The sequence below is a fragment of the Pelophylax lessonae genome (assembly GCF_965119305.1).
Source record: "Pelophylax lessonae genome assembly, chromosome: 2".
In the NCBI taxonomy this organism is placed as follows: Eukaryota; Metazoa; Chordata; class Amphibia; order Anura; family Ranidae; genus Pelophylax; species Pelophylax lessonae.
The window spans coordinates 741,805,017-741,820,275 of NC_138769.1; the positions used below are offsets into that span (position 1 = coordinate 741,805,017).

A 15,259-nucleotide genomic window follows, 5' to 3' on the forward strand; every position below is an offset into this window, starting at 1 on the left:
TTTGATATTAAACACTTCTGGACCGGAAGCATTTTCCCCCTTTAATGACCAGGCCAATTTTTGCGATTCGGCACTGCGTTACTTTAACCACTTAAGCCCCAGAAGATTTTACCCCCTTCCTGACCAGGGCCTATTTTGCGATTCAGTACTGAGTGAATTTAAGGGACAATTGCGCGGTCGTGCGACGCTGTACCCAAATGAAATTGGCGTCCTTTTTTTCCCACAAATAGAGCTTTCTTTTGGTGGTATTTGATCACCTGTGCGATTTTTACTTTTTGCGCTATAAACAAAAAAAGAGCGACAATTTTGCAAAAACAACAATATTTTTCACATTTTTTTTATATGAAATTACCAAAAACAAAAAAAATGTAAAAATCAAAATTTTTTACCATTTTTGGCCAATTTGTTTTCTGCTTCATATGTTTGGTAAAAAAAAAAAAAAAAAAAAAAAATCGCAATAAGCGTATTTTGATTGGTTTGCGCAAAAGTTATTGCGTTTACTAAGGGAAAGATTTCTGTCTTTTTTTTTGGTGTTTTTTTTTTTTTTAACGAGTAATGGCGGCGATCTGCAATTTTTTTTGCGGGACTGCAGCATTGCGGCGGACAGATCGGACCCTTGACTGACATTTTTGACACTTTTGGGGGTACCAGTGACATTACTACAGTAATCAGTGCTATACATATGCACTGTTACTGTAAAAATGACACTGGCAGGGAAGGGGTTAAAGCGGAGTTCCACCCTGGAATTTTTTTTTTTTTTTTTTAAATCCCCCCGGGACAGTCAGGGGTAGTGCATTCCACAATGGCTAGCCTCTGATCTGTCCCGGGTTGCACTTACCTGTTAGGACAAATACTTACCTTGAAAACGTCTTGTCCAGCGCTGCCATCTCAGATGTGGGCAGCTTGAAGCCAGCGCGATCCTCTTCGGCGTCTTCTTCCGCCTTCTTCGGTCCCACGATGCCCTGCACCGGCCCCGCTGTCACTTCCGGGGCCGCAGCGTCATCCCTGCACAGCTTCTGGGCATGCCCAGAAGCTGTTTAGAAGGGGATGACGCGCGCGACCCGGAAGTGACAGCGGGGCCGGTGCAGGCGCAATGATTCCTGGGAGCGATGACGTTCAGCTCCCAGGAATCAGTGACGACGGGCCGCGGCCGAGGAAGAAGGAAGTAAGGTAAGTATATTTTCTTCGCTACAAGGTAAGTAAAAAAAAAAAAAAAAAATGCGATTAGCCATTTGTTTTTCAGGTGACCCGGAGCGAGAAGATGGAGGTAAGTATAAAATTAGGGTGGAACTCCACTTTAACTTTATTGGAGAGGCAGGGGTTAAATGTGTCCCTAGGGCCATGTTTCTTACTGTAAAAGGGCGTGGCTTTTCATGTAACCACAGAGACATAGGATCCTAAATAGCAGGATTGTATGATCTCTGCTGTTACATCAGGGAGAATGACAGGCGGCTTTGTTTACATCAGCCGTCTGCCTTTCTCCCTCTGTAACGGACGATCGCGTGTGACCGGCGGACATCGGAGCCGCCAGTCACTCGCGCAGGAGTGTCCGAAAACAAGCGGGGACGGGAGCGCGCCTCCGGCGGCGCGTGCTGGCCCCCTATTGGCTCGCGGGCTAGTGACGTATATATACACGTCACTTTGCCCAGGAGGGGCTGACCGCCGCCGTAAATAGTCGTGCGGCGGTCGGCAAGCGGTTAACTGACAATTGTGGGGTCGTGCGACGCTGTACCCAAAAAAAATTGATGTCCTTCCCAACAAACAGATTTCTTTTGGTGGTATTTGATCACCTGTGCGATTTTTATTTATTGCGCTATAAACAAAAAAAGAGCAACAATTCTGAAAAAAAACAAAACAATATTTTTCACTTTCTGCTATATAACATTCCCAAAAATAAAATAAAAAAAAAATCAAATTTTTTCATCATTTTAGGCCAATTTGTTTTCTGCTACATATTTTTGGTAAAAAAGAAAATCCCAATGAGTGTATTTTGACTGATAGATTTGTCATTTTTATTTATTTTTTACTAGTAATGGCGGCGATCTGCGATTTTTAGCGGGACTGCAACATTGATGTCATTTTTTTTCCCCCACAAACAGAGCTTTCTTTTGGTGGTATTTGATCACCTGTGCGATTTTAATTTTTTGTGGTATAAAGAAAAAAAGAGCGACAATTCTGAAAAAAATATATATATTTTTCACTTTCTGCTATATAAAATTCTCAATAAAGAAAAAAAAAAATGTAAAAATGAAAATTTTTCATCCTTTTAGACCAATTTCTATTCTGCTACGTTTGATAAAAGAAAAAAAAAAAAAAAAAATCGCAATAAGCGTATTTTGATTGGTTTGCGCAAAAGTTATTGCGTTTACTAACTAAGGGAAAGATTTTTGTCATTTTTATTGTCACTAGTAGAAAATCTACCGAAAATTCCCATCCGAGGTAAAAAATCGTATGATTCTCGGCTAGTGTGTACACAACTTTCAGCAGCCGATGCCGACATTTTCAACAGAAAAAAAAAAAAAAAACGGAGGGACAAACGCCAAAATTTTTATCGTCCGTCCCCAGACGACCAATTTTCGTTTAATGTGTATGCAGTACATCCGTGAAAAATCGGATACCAAAGACCGCGCATGATCTGAAGTTGCTGACGACCCTGAAGTCTAGAAACAAATGTCCCCCAAAAAAAAAAAAAAAATCGGACGAGTAATTGTTGAACATTTATGCACTGTCTACTAAAAACGGTAATGAACGCTGAGCAAGAGAGAAAAATCGGAAGATGTTTCGTCCGATTTCCGTGTGTAAGGGCCTTTACATTTTTGACACTTGTGGGGGGACCAGTGACATTACTACAGTAATCAGTGCTAAAAATATGCACTGTTACTGTACTAATGACACTGGCAGGGAAGGGGTTAACCTAGGGGTGATCAAAGGGTTAATTGGGAGCCTAGGGGAGTGTTTTCTGACTAGGGGGGAGTGGCTTGTGAAATGATCATAGAGATATGTGTTCCTATATAGAAGGATCACAGGCGCTCTGTGATCATTCCAGAGAGAACGATCAGCTGTACAACTTATTATTATTATTTTTTTTTTTTTTTAGCAAAAACTCTGATTAGGATTATTTGCTTTTTTAACCACTTCCCACCCAGGCCAACTCTGATACTTAAAAAACAAAATTGATATCTACGCTTGGTTGAAAATATTGAAGTTGGCAGCCGGCACCAACAGGCCTGATGGTACTTCCACAATACAAAGACAAAGGCGCTGCACCCTTTACTAATCTCACACTCCTCTCCTACATGTAGAAATTATCATTTTCTTGCTAGAAAATTACTCAGAACCCCCAAACATTGTACATGGTTTTTTTTTTTAGCAGAGACCCTTCTAAGGGAGAATAATAGACGGTTGTGTTTACATAAGGGAGATCGCGAGTGGCCGCTGGACATCGGAGCCACCGGTCACTCGGGGGGGGTCAGGGAACGAGTGGGGGCGCGCGCTCGCCCCCTAGAGGCTTGTGGGCGAGTGACGTACCGATAACGTCGCTTTGCCCAGGAGGGGCTGACCGCCGCAGTATATGTACTTGTGGTTAAAATTGCGCATGCTCATGGAATGGTGTCAAACTTCGGTACTCCACAGGTGATATTTTAACATTTTTTACAGGATACTTTTTTAGAGTTACAGAGGAGGTCGTGGGATAGAATTATCACTCTCGCTCTACCTCACATTAGGCCTGCGGCCTGCACGATATTGAAAAAAAAAAATATATTGCGATATTTTTTTTTTCCAACGATATATATTGCGATATTGACTGAGCGGTGAGCGCCGTGAGCAGCAATACAGCAAACCAATCCTTTCTGACCATACAGGGTTAATGTATGTTACTGTAGGGAATGGGATTCAGTGCACACTGCAGCCTTGTACCATAGGGTTAATGTTAGTGACACTGTAGGGATTGGGAAGGATGCTGGGAATGGAAATCAGGAAGCATGCAGGCAGCCTTCTAAATTTTAATTGCAGATACAGGGCAGGTCAGGGTTAATATGTTAAAATCAATTACTCAGTGACAGTGTGGACTGTGGAATCAATCAGAATATTCAGTGACAGACAGTCTTTCTCACAGTGGTGGTAGTAGTAGGCTGGAGGTGGACTAGTAGGAGCCGGGAAAGGATCACAGCACAGCCGCATACATACATTACTCACTCGTGCACTGCAGCCCGCCCCACACGTTCAGTGAGTCTTACTCTCCCTCCTAGTTTTCTCAATGGCACATTCAGGGAGCCAATCACGCCGTGAGTAGCGGCACAGCGGAACCAATCAGGTGCGCAGGCACGCGTGATTGGTTAGCTCTGCAGCTAATCACGGCGTGATTGGCTCCCTGAATGTGCCATTGAGAAAACTAGGGTGGAGAGTGAGACTCACTGAACGTGTGGGGCGGGCTGCAGTGCACGAGTGAGTCAGTGTATGCTCACCGCCTGCCTAACACGAAAGTCTGCGAGTCCTCCTGTCCTCCTCTGAGTCCCTTCCCCCTGCCTATGCAAATATCGTGACTTCGGCGATATGAATATCGCCTACGGCCGCAGAACGATAGTCCATATCATATCGACTATCGTTCAGCCCTACCTCACATGTGTGGTTTTAACGCCGTTTACATATGTGGGCGTGACCTATGTATGCATTCGCTTCGGCTTGTGAGCACGTGGGGGACAGGTGCGATTTACATTTTATTTTTTTTATTGTTTATTTTACATTTAGGTTAACATTTTAAGGCTCCATGTACACGGGACGTTGTTAAAAGTCCCTTTGAATGCTGGAATTTTTAGGACGTTTGAAACGTCCGTTGGGTCGCGTTTGTACCCGCGTTTAGAACCGTTCCTAGAGGTCAAAAAAAAACATTCCCCTTTAAAATGGAAAAACGCAAACGCTAAACGCGGGTCATCGCGTTCGGACGCGTTTTTGCATTTGAAACGCCGGGAAACACACGTTCGAACGCAAATAATTGCGTTCTAAAAAAAAGTCCCTGAACGCAACTGCCTGCAAATGACTGTAAACGACCCGGTGTACATGGACAGATAAGATAAAATGTAGATGCGTTCAGGGGCTTCTGAAAAAAACACCCAACTGCTCCTAAACGGCCATTTCCAGCGTCCCGTGTACATGGAGCCTAACACTTTGCTTTTGCATTTTTTTTTTGATCGCTTTTATTCCTATTACAAGGAATGTAAATATACTTTGTAATAGGAATAGGGATGACAGGTCCTCTTTACTGAGAGATCCGAGGTCTATAAGACCCCACATCTCTCCTCTAGGCTGGAAAGCCTAAAATCAGAAAAAATAAAATAAAATCTCAGGCTTCCCAGCCGAGGCAATGGCAGTGTTTACAATTACCGAGGTCATAACATCGTGCCCGGCCTCCGAAAGTCATAGAGAGACCATCTGGTCCGTGGTATTCTCTATGGTGAACTTCCACCGCTGTGGATTCATTCTCTGGTTTTTGGATCGCACAGGTGACCCGGTAGAAGCACCGGAGGAAGGGGGGGGAAGGGTTCCCTCCCACCGCCTTTAAAAAAAAAAATAAGACGGCTGAATAGCCCCTATGATTGTTTTTACTGTGCAGAAAAAGATGATATCTGAATGGTGCCGGCAGCTGCACCCATCGTTCAGATATCTCCACTGAAAGCCCAGGATGTCATAGGACGTCGTTGGGCAGGAATTGGTTAAAGGCAAAATGTAAAATATAATTAAAATAAAAATGGTTTTGCTTTTAAGTTTGTAAAGTTGTAAAGGCAGAAGGTGCATTCTATGGCCTCTTTCACACGGCCGCTCCGGTTTTTTGCTCCGCTGCGGGACTTTTTTTTTTTTTTTTGTGTCATCGCTCCGTGTGCCCGTATATCATCCCATCCGTTTGCAGATGATATGCGGACATAATGTAAGTCTATGGGGATTGCGGATGTCAGCGGATGACACCGCTGACATCCGATTCTCCTTCCTTTCCGTTTTTTGAACGGAGGAAAAATAGGGTTCTGTTCCGTTCCAAAAAACGGAACAGAACTGAAAGGAAGAAAATCGGATGTCAGTGGATGGTATTCCCCTGACATCCGCAATGCCATAGACTTACATTATGTCCACAAAAAAATAGGATGATTTGCGGACATACGGAGCGGCCGTGTGAAAGGGCCCTAAGCATTCAAATAAAAAGCCTTCTCAGTGTAGCAGCCCCCCAGCACCCCCTTATACTTACCGGAGCCCCATCTCTAACCAGCGATGTCCACGAATGCATCAGCCGTCCTGGGACTCTCCCTCCTGATTGGCTGAGACACAGCAACAGCGATATATATATATATATATATATATATATATATATATATATATATATATATATACACATATACACACACACATTTATTATTTTTATTTTTTTTTTCAGCAGAGGCCCTAGAGAATAAAATGGCAATCGTTGAAATTTTTATGCCTCTCGGTATTTGCGCACCTTTTTTTTCACACACACACACACACACATATATATTATAAAATGTAACATATATATATTTATTACGCAGATTTTTTGAGTCAGCCTAGACCTGGTCTTCAACTGCTTAAGGAGCAGATATACTGCGGCAGGTTGGAGCGGTCCTGGGGGCCCCCACTAGTCAGCGGGGATGCAGGTCCATGGGACCAGCGACACCGATTGCCACCCGACACCCGCGATCGCTCCCCGCTGAGAGAGAGGACAGTCGGATGTTGTAAACACAGCTGACCGTTCTTCTCCCTGCAATGATCACAGAAATCCTGTGATCCTTCTATATAGGATCACAGCTCTCTATTGTCATTTCACAAGTCCCTCCCCCTTACAGTTAGAAAACACCCCCTAGGCTCACACCTAACCCTTTGATCACCACTGAGTTAACCCCCTTCCCTGCCAGTGTCATTAGTACAGTGACAGTGCATGCAGCAGGCAGAAGGCTCCGATTGTCACCAGACACCCCCCGCCATAGTTTCCCACTGAGAGAAGAACGGTCGGCTGTTGTAAACACATCTGACTGTTCTTCTCCCTTCTATATAGGATCATAGGTCTCTGTGGTCATTTTGTAAGCCACACTCCCCCCCCCCCCCCCCACAGTTAGGATCCCTTCCCCTAGGCTCACATTTAACCCTTTGATCGCCCCTGGGTTAACCCTCTTCCCTGCCAGTGTGATTAGTACAGTAACAGTGCATATATATATATATATATATATATATATATATATATAGCACTGATTACTGTAGTAATGTCACTGATTCCCCCCAAAAGTGTCAAAAATGTCAGTTAGGGGTCCGATCTGTCCGCCGCAATGTCGCAGTCCTGCTAAAAATCGCTGATCGCCGCCATTACTAGTAAAAAATAAATAAAAATGACATAAATCTTTCCCCTAGTTTGTAGATGCGATAACTTTTGCGCAAACCAATCAAAATACGCTTATTGCCATTTTTTTTAACAAAGATTTGTAGCAGAATACAAAAAGGATGAAAAAAAATGTAGATTTTTTTTGGGGAATGTTATATAGCAGAAAGTGAAAAATATTGTTTTTTTTTTTTTTCAGAATTGTCGCACGTTTTTTTGTTTATAGCGCAAAAAATTAAAAAAATTGCACAGGTGATCAAATACCACCAAAAGAAATCTCTATTTGTGGGGAAAAAAAGGATGTCAATTTTATTTAGGTACAAGATCGTACGACCGCGCAATTGTCCATTAATGCAACACGATAACTATTGCGCAAACTAACAAATATACAACTGCCATTTTTTTCACCAAAAATATGTAGCAGAATTCAAATTGGCCTGAAATGATGAAAACATTAGATTTTTTTTTTTTTTTTAAATTGGGAATGTTATATAGCAGAAAGTAGAAAAAATATTTATATATTGCTTTTTTTCTCATAATTGTCGCTCTTTTTTTGTTTATAGCGCAAAAAAAAAATAAAAAATCGCAGAGGTGATCAAATACCACCAAAATAAATCTCTATTTGTGGGGGAAAAAAAATGAATTTTTGTAAAATCTTACCGTAAAATTCCTTTCTCTTAGTCCTCTGACAGTCGCCGCCCACTCATACAGTCTTCACCAATGGGTATTGACCTCTTATCCATAGGAGCAAGCTAGGCATAAGACTTGTTAAAATACAAAACTATTTGCATAGACACACCTATAGGGGCTGTCCCACCGGTCCAATACCCCCCTGCTATCAGCATTCCCAACTCAGTTTGGTAGCAAGCAGTAAATAGTCCAAAAACCCCAAAAAGAGGGGTGGGGGCGGCAACTGTCAGAGGACTCAAAGAAAGGAATTTTACGGTAAGATTTTACAAAAATTCAGTTTTCTCTTACGTCCTCCGACAGTCGCCGCCCCTCATATAGTCTTCACCAATGGGATGTCCCAAAGCAGTGTAGACATGGGGGGTGGGAAGCGCAACCGTCACAAAGGCAACGCAGCACCCAGGTCAGAGAAAGGAACCTTATCTGAACCAGAAAGGCAAACTCTGGGTAACAAAAAAGCTCAACAAGAGCAACAAACCCAGGAAAGCAAAAGCAAACAAAGGGGAAAACAACCCCAACAGACAGAGACAGGCAAAAGCCATGTCCCCCTCAAGGCACGGCCGCGCACAGGACTTGGAGGCAAAAGGAGGCATCTGCCGATGCCAGAACATCAAATTTGTAAAATTTGGAGAAGGTGTGCACGGACGACCAAGTCGCCACCTTACACACCTGGGCCACCAAAGCCTGATGTCGGAAGGCCCAGGACGCACTCACCGCTCTGGTAGAGTGCACTTTGACAGGGAAGGGCGGAACCCGTTCCCTAATAGAATAGGCCTGTACTATCGTCTGTCTGATCCATATAGAAATGGTCGCCGCAGACGCAGCCGTACCCTTCCGAGGGCCCTCGGGAAGGACAAAAAAGGGAATCCGACTTTCTGAAGGATTCAGTAGACAACAGGTAAACCCTGATCGCCCAGACTACATCCAAGGAATGCAAGGCAATCTCCTTGGGATGCTTACAATTCGCACAGAGCGAAGGCAAGAAAATATCCTCGTTAAGGGGAAAATCGGATACCACCTTAGGAAGAAAAGATTGGTGAGGTTGCGAGACCACCTTATCCTTATGAACAATCAGGTAAGGGGAGCGGCAAGACAGGGCCGCCAACTCCGACACTCTGCGGGCAGATGTGATCGTCACCAGAAAGGCAACCTTCCGTGACAGCACCAGCAGAGGAATCTCCCTGATGTTCTCAAAGGGAGGACGTTGCAAAACGGACAGAACCAAGTTCAAGTCCCAAGGAGGAAAAGGCGCTCTCCGAGGTGGAGCCAAATGATGCACCTCTTGAATAAAGGTGCGTATCAAAAAATTTGACGCCAAGGGGCACTGGAAAAGGATTGCCAGTGCAGACAACTGACCTTTAATCGTGGTCAGCGCAAGACGCTGGTCCACACCAGATTGCAGGAAGGCCAACACCCTCGCCACCAAAAAAGGAGCAAGGATGGACGCCCCTGGATTCACACCAGGCAAAATAAGCCTTCCAGGTACGGTAATAGATTTTACCGGACGAGGCCTTCCTAGCCTTGAGCAGGGTAGGAACGACCGCCGATGAGAGACCCGTCTCTCAGGACGTGGCTTTCAACAGCCACGCCGTTAAAGCCAGCGACTGTAAAGCAGGATGGAAGATCGGCCCCTGAGACAGTAGATCGTCTCGCAACCGGAGCCGCCATGGAGGCTCGACGACTAGTTGTATGATGTCTGCGTACCAAGACCGGCGCGGCCAGTCTGGGGCCACCAGAATCACCAACTTTGGTTCCTAGACCAACCTGTGAAGGAACCTGGACAACAACTGAATCGGGGGGAAGGCATAAATCAGGAGATACTGATTCCAAGGCACCACCAGCTCATCCGAGGCGTCTGCCAGAGGATTGTGTGTTCTTGCCACGAACCTTCCCACCTTGTTGTTTAGCCGGGAAGCGAACAGATCCACATCCAGGGATCCCCACGCGCACACAGCATCTGAAACACCTCGGTGTAGGGACCATTCCCCCTGGTCCAGGGTCTGGCGGCTCAGGTAATCGGCCTGCCAATTCTTCACACCTGGAATGTGAACTGCCGAAATCGCCGGGACGTGTGTCTCGGCCCAAGACAGAATCTTGGTCACTTCCCGGTCACTCCTGGTGCCCCCTTGGTGATTGATGTAAGCCACCGCAGTGGCGTTGTCCATCTGCACCCGCACAGGGCGGCCCCGAAGAAGTTCCGACCAACGGAGCAAGCACAGTCTGATCGCTCGCAGCTCCAAGATGTTTATTGGCAGGGAGGATTCCTCCTCCGACCAAGTGCCCTGGGCAGACAGGATGCCCAGAATGCCACCCCAGCTCGATAGGCTGGCGTCCGTGGTGACCACCATCCACAACAACGGCCGGAAGGATTTTCCCTCCGTCAGAGCCGGAGACTGGAGCCACCACAGAAGATCCTCTCTGGCTTGGTGACTCAAAGATATCCTCCTTTCCAAGGACTGAGGATGCCTGTCCCATCTGGCCAGGATCTCTGCTTGAAGAGATTGTGTGTGGAACTGTGCAAATGGTATCGCCACGAAGGCCGACACCATCAATCCCAGGGACCGCATGCAGGCCCTGAGCGATGAGGATTTGTTGTCCCTGAGGGACCTGACCTCGTCCTGTCCTCCGGCAGAAAATCTTTGGCTTGGGCGGAATCCAGGACCATCCCCAAGTAAGGGAGTCAAACAGAAGGGGACAAAGTTGACTTCTGAACGTTGATGGTCCACCCGAACTCCTGGAGCGTCTGAACTGTAGTTGACAGATCGCGTGACAGGCTTGGACTGGCACTCGATCTTAACAGGAGATCATCCAGATAACCCAAGATCGCAATTCCCTGCGCCCGTAACAGGGCCAGAACAGGAGCCAACACTTTGGTAAACACCCTTGGAGCCGAAGCAAGACCGAAAGTTAACGCCACAAACTGATAGTGTTCCTCCGCGATTGCGAATCGGAGGTACCTTTGATGACCCTTGAATATGGGGATGTGTAAATACGCATCCTTGAGTTCGATGCAAGCCAGAAAATCTCCAGGGCTCAGGGAGGCTACCACCGAACGGAGGGATTCCAATGCGGAATTTTTTAAACCCGCACAAAGCGGTTCAGAGCTTTCAAGTCCAGAATCGGACGTACCTTGCCCTCCTTTCTGGGCACAGTGAACAGATTCGAATAAAACCCCCGGAATCTGTCCCGATGTGGCACCGGGACGATTACCCCCTGGGCGAGGAGACCCTGAACCGTCCAGTGAAGATCTTGTAAACGATCTGGGGTCAAATGAAGATTTCAGGGAAGGAATCTGTCCGCCGGACATGAAAGGAATTCGATCTTGTAACCTGATCGAATGATTTCCTGAACCCACCTGTCCGGAATCCGGAGCAGCCAAGGTTCGAGAAAATCGCACAGAAGTCCCCCCACCCCTGGAACGGGTGAGGGCGTCCCTTCAGGTCGAGGCGGCCTGGGCTGCCGCGCCAGCGTGGGAGGCTTTTGGCTTGCCCGCCCAAGGTTTTTTCTGGCCACTCTGGCCTTTAAAGAATTTTCCCTTATCCTGTGCCTTGAAGGCCCTGATTTGGTTTAAAGGAAGGGCCCAGCTTACCACGGAAAGACTTACCCTTGGTTTTCTGGGGCAGCAGAGTGCTCTTGCACCCAGTGACCCCCTTAACCAATTCGTCCAGGGAATCCCCAAAAAGGCGATTCCCCGCATAGGGGATGTCAGACACCATCTTTTTGGAAGTCTGGTCAGCCAACCAGCTCTTTAGCCATACCAAGCGACGGATTATCACCGCGACAGCAGACAGTCGTCCGGCTAAAGGGGCCTCATCCAAGGCCGCGTCACACAGGTACAGAACAGCCTGAATAATCTGGTCCACTAACTCCAAAGTAGCAGGAGGGGCGGAATCAGCCACAAGGGTGCGCCTGAGCACCTTAGCCCAATCTACCACAGCCTGAGAGACCATGACAGAGGTTTCATCAAAGAACCCGCCACCATATAGGAGTGGCGAGTAAGAGATTTCACCCGCCTATCCATAGGGTCCCTAAACCTCGCAGAATCCTCCGCGGGCATCAGAGCGGCCTTGTTCAATCTGGACACTGTGTGATCCACCTTAGGGGCCACCGTCCAGCGCGAATCCGTAGGAGGCGCAAAGGGATAATGGAACTGAAACCGTTTTGGTACCACAAAAGTGCGCTTCAAATTGCGCCATTGCTCGTTCACCGTTTCGTGAAACTCTGCGGGACGCTTTCTGGGTTCTACGGGTCCCAAAAGAAGACCGCTTACCCGGCGGGTTGGGCTGATCCTCTAAATGTAGTGCATCTTTAACAGCGGTAATAAGCGCAGACATAGCAGCGCGTTCTCTGGCCGTCCCAGGGGGGGAATCATCCCCTTCCTCATCCTCCGCCTCCCCTTCCAACTGAGAGGACTGAGACCCTGCAGGGGGAGCACTGTCCGTGGCAACCATATCCGATTCTGAATCAGAGGAGTGAGAAAGCCTAGGCCTTTTTCTAGAAGCCCGTTCAGACATCAACAGATCTACTTTGGACGCTAAAGTCGCGAGTGCAGCAGTAATCGCAGATGATTAAGGTGTACCTGAATCTTCCACCAAAGCTGGGGGGAATTTTCTGTCCAGGGACTCCATAAAAACGTTTTCGGCGCTGGCCCTTTAAATCGCGATAGCGGCGAAACCCACCGCAATAAGGACTAGACTCAGGTACCCCACAGGAAGGAATAAAACTGGTAGCAAAGGAATATCCCCCGAAAAACAGCAAAAGAAGACCCCTAGAAGTGTAGCTATACAGTTACCACGCTTGCTGAACGATCTGGCTGCATGAAGAAAGGAAGTGATGTCACACCGCTAGAGGCTGAATAGGACTCGGACTATGGAAAAATGGTTGCCTATAGAAATCAATGGGAGGCTCCGGGAAAATGGCCGCCGAACACGTGCAGAAAAACAACCTGCCACACCAAAGATGGCGCCCGAAAGGGCGCGATACACTACAGGGAAAATGGCTGCTGAAGTACCCTTACTGAAGCCAGAGCGGCCGCCCACACCCAAAATGGCGGCCCCGCGGTTTTTTACCGCAGCAGCCCGCACATGCATGTCTGCACCCCCAATAAGCCACCTAAAACAGTGCCGAAGGGGACAGGGACCCCCCACAGAGCGTCCTGGACGTAATAGTGCCCCCACACAGACATGAGGGGAGAACACAGACTCCAGCAGACTGTCACCCCCAGACAGAGGCCCCACACAGAATGTACTCACTGATCCATGATGGCGTGGGTGCCGCTCTGTGACGGGAAGCCTCCCACCCCAGCGTCAGCCAAACAGGACTCTAGCAACGCACTGTAAACCGCAGTTGAGGCATCCTGGGGCTTTTGTCCCTGAGGATAGGGACAGGTCGTTGGCGAGGCCAGGGCATACGCATTGCCTGCTAAACGCTCGATGGCGAGCTGGGATTCCGTAAGGCTCTAGTACAAACAATCCGATTCCCAGCTCCGCAAACGCTGTAGTCTTCCGAAGACCCGACTAACTAAGCGCAGGAACAAATAAAAAGCTAACAGTGCAAAGAAAACACTTGGCATAAAATAAAAGTAATAAAACAGAAGAAAGGCTGAGACTGTAGCCCCAGCACAGGGAAGCCTATCTTACTCCTAACTAGGAAGAAGACAAACTGAGTTGGGAATGCTGATAGCAGGGGGGTATTGGACCGGTGGGACAGCCCCATGGGTGTGTCTATGCAAATTGTTTTGTATTTTAACAAGTCTTATGCCTAGCTTGCTCCTATGGATAAGAGGTCAATAACCATTGGTGAAGACTGTATGAGGGGAGGCGACTGTCAGAGGACGTAAGAGCAATTATCCCTTAAAGTAACGCAGTGCCGAATTGCAACAAATGGCCTGGTCATTAAGGGGGAAAATCCTTCCGGTCCAGAAATGGTTAAATAGTCCATTGATCGTGTTTTGATAAGTTAAAAAAAATATAAATATCTGCGGATGCTGCCAGAAATCTTCTAAACTGATAACCCCCTCCCCCCCACCCCCCGCTCTTGGTCTTTGCTGCACCCTTACCAGGTTGTTCTCAGTTCTACAGAACACCTAGCCCAGAGAAAAGGAGATGGGAAGGTGTTCTGTAGTCCTGTTGTAGGGTGACATACACAGGCCTGGCTCCGCCCCCTAGCAGGGGGCGGGCTCTCACCTTGTCAGCGTGGTTCTTCTGATGTTTGAGGAGCTCGGACCTCCAGCGGAATCCCTTGCCGCATTCTATACACTGGAAAGGTTTCTCTCCGGTGTGCGTGCGTTGGTGGGTGGTGAGGTGCTGCCGCTGTACAAAGCTTTTCCCGCACTGGGTACACTGGTACGGGCGTTCCCCGGTGTGAATCCGGGCGTGGATCAGCAATGAGGTGTGCCTACGGAAGTTCTTCCCGCAGATGCTACACATGTATGTTTTCTCCTCGCTGTGCGCCTTCTCGTGTTTGGCCAGGTCCGTGCTGCGCAGGAAGCTTTTTCCGCACTGCCCGCAGGTAAAGTTGCGCTCGGCGGACAGTCTCCCCTGCCGCGGCTTGGCGTTCTTTTTAGGTGGGAAGTTGGCGTCGTAGTCCAAACACGGCGGGGCGCCGTCCCCGATCTGGATCTCCCGCTCCACCGTCAGCTGTGTTCCTAAATGATAATCCACAAGGCAGTCCATGGGTTCCCCCATCACAACGGATGCCTCGTCTATCTGCGGCTCGCTCTTCAGCTGCATCTCATCCAGCATGATGTCTGGGGACTCGATCTTCACCGGCTCGGTGCCCACCTTCTTGTCTTCCATGGTGACCCCCCTCACCTCCTGCACAGGAGAAACTAAAACACGTCACTACCAAAGAGACTCAAAACTCAACTTTAATCTGCTTAGATTTCATCCTCATCTACGGGCCAATGACCCCCCGTCTACGTACATGCCAATGACCCCCGTCTACCTACAGGCCAATGCCCCCCCCCCCCCGTCTACCTACAGGCCAATGCCCCCCCCCCCCCCGTCTACCTACAGGCCAATGCCCCCCCCCCCGTCTACCTACAGGCCAATGGCCCCCCCCCGTCTACCTACAGGCCAATGGCCCCCCCCCCCGTCTACCTACAGGCCAATGGCCCCCCCCCCCGTCTACCTACAGGCCAATGGCCCCCCCCGTCTACCTACAGGCCAATGGCCCCCCCCCCGTCTACCTACAGGC

At 47.9% G+C, this 15,259-nt stretch overlaps 1 protein-coding gene across 4 annotated transcripts in view; it reads right to left on the minus strand.

Annotated features, from left to right (window-relative positions):
• LOC309545762 (uncharacterized protein) overlaps positions 1-14,862 on the minus strand; it is a 74,741-nt gene extending 59,879 nt beyond the window's left edge. For all 4 annotated transcript variants that reach the window (XM_082245115.1, XM_082245113.1, XM_082245114.1 and 1 more), the window contains exon 1: positions 14,248-14,862. In XM_082245115.1, the coding sequence (XP_082101241.1) occupies positions 14,248-14,859 (612 nt within the window). In that variant the 5' untranslated portion in view covers positions 14,860-14,862. The remainder of the gene's footprint in view (positions 1-14,247) is intronic.
• Between the last annotated feature and the right edge of the window lie 397 nt (positions 14,863-15,259).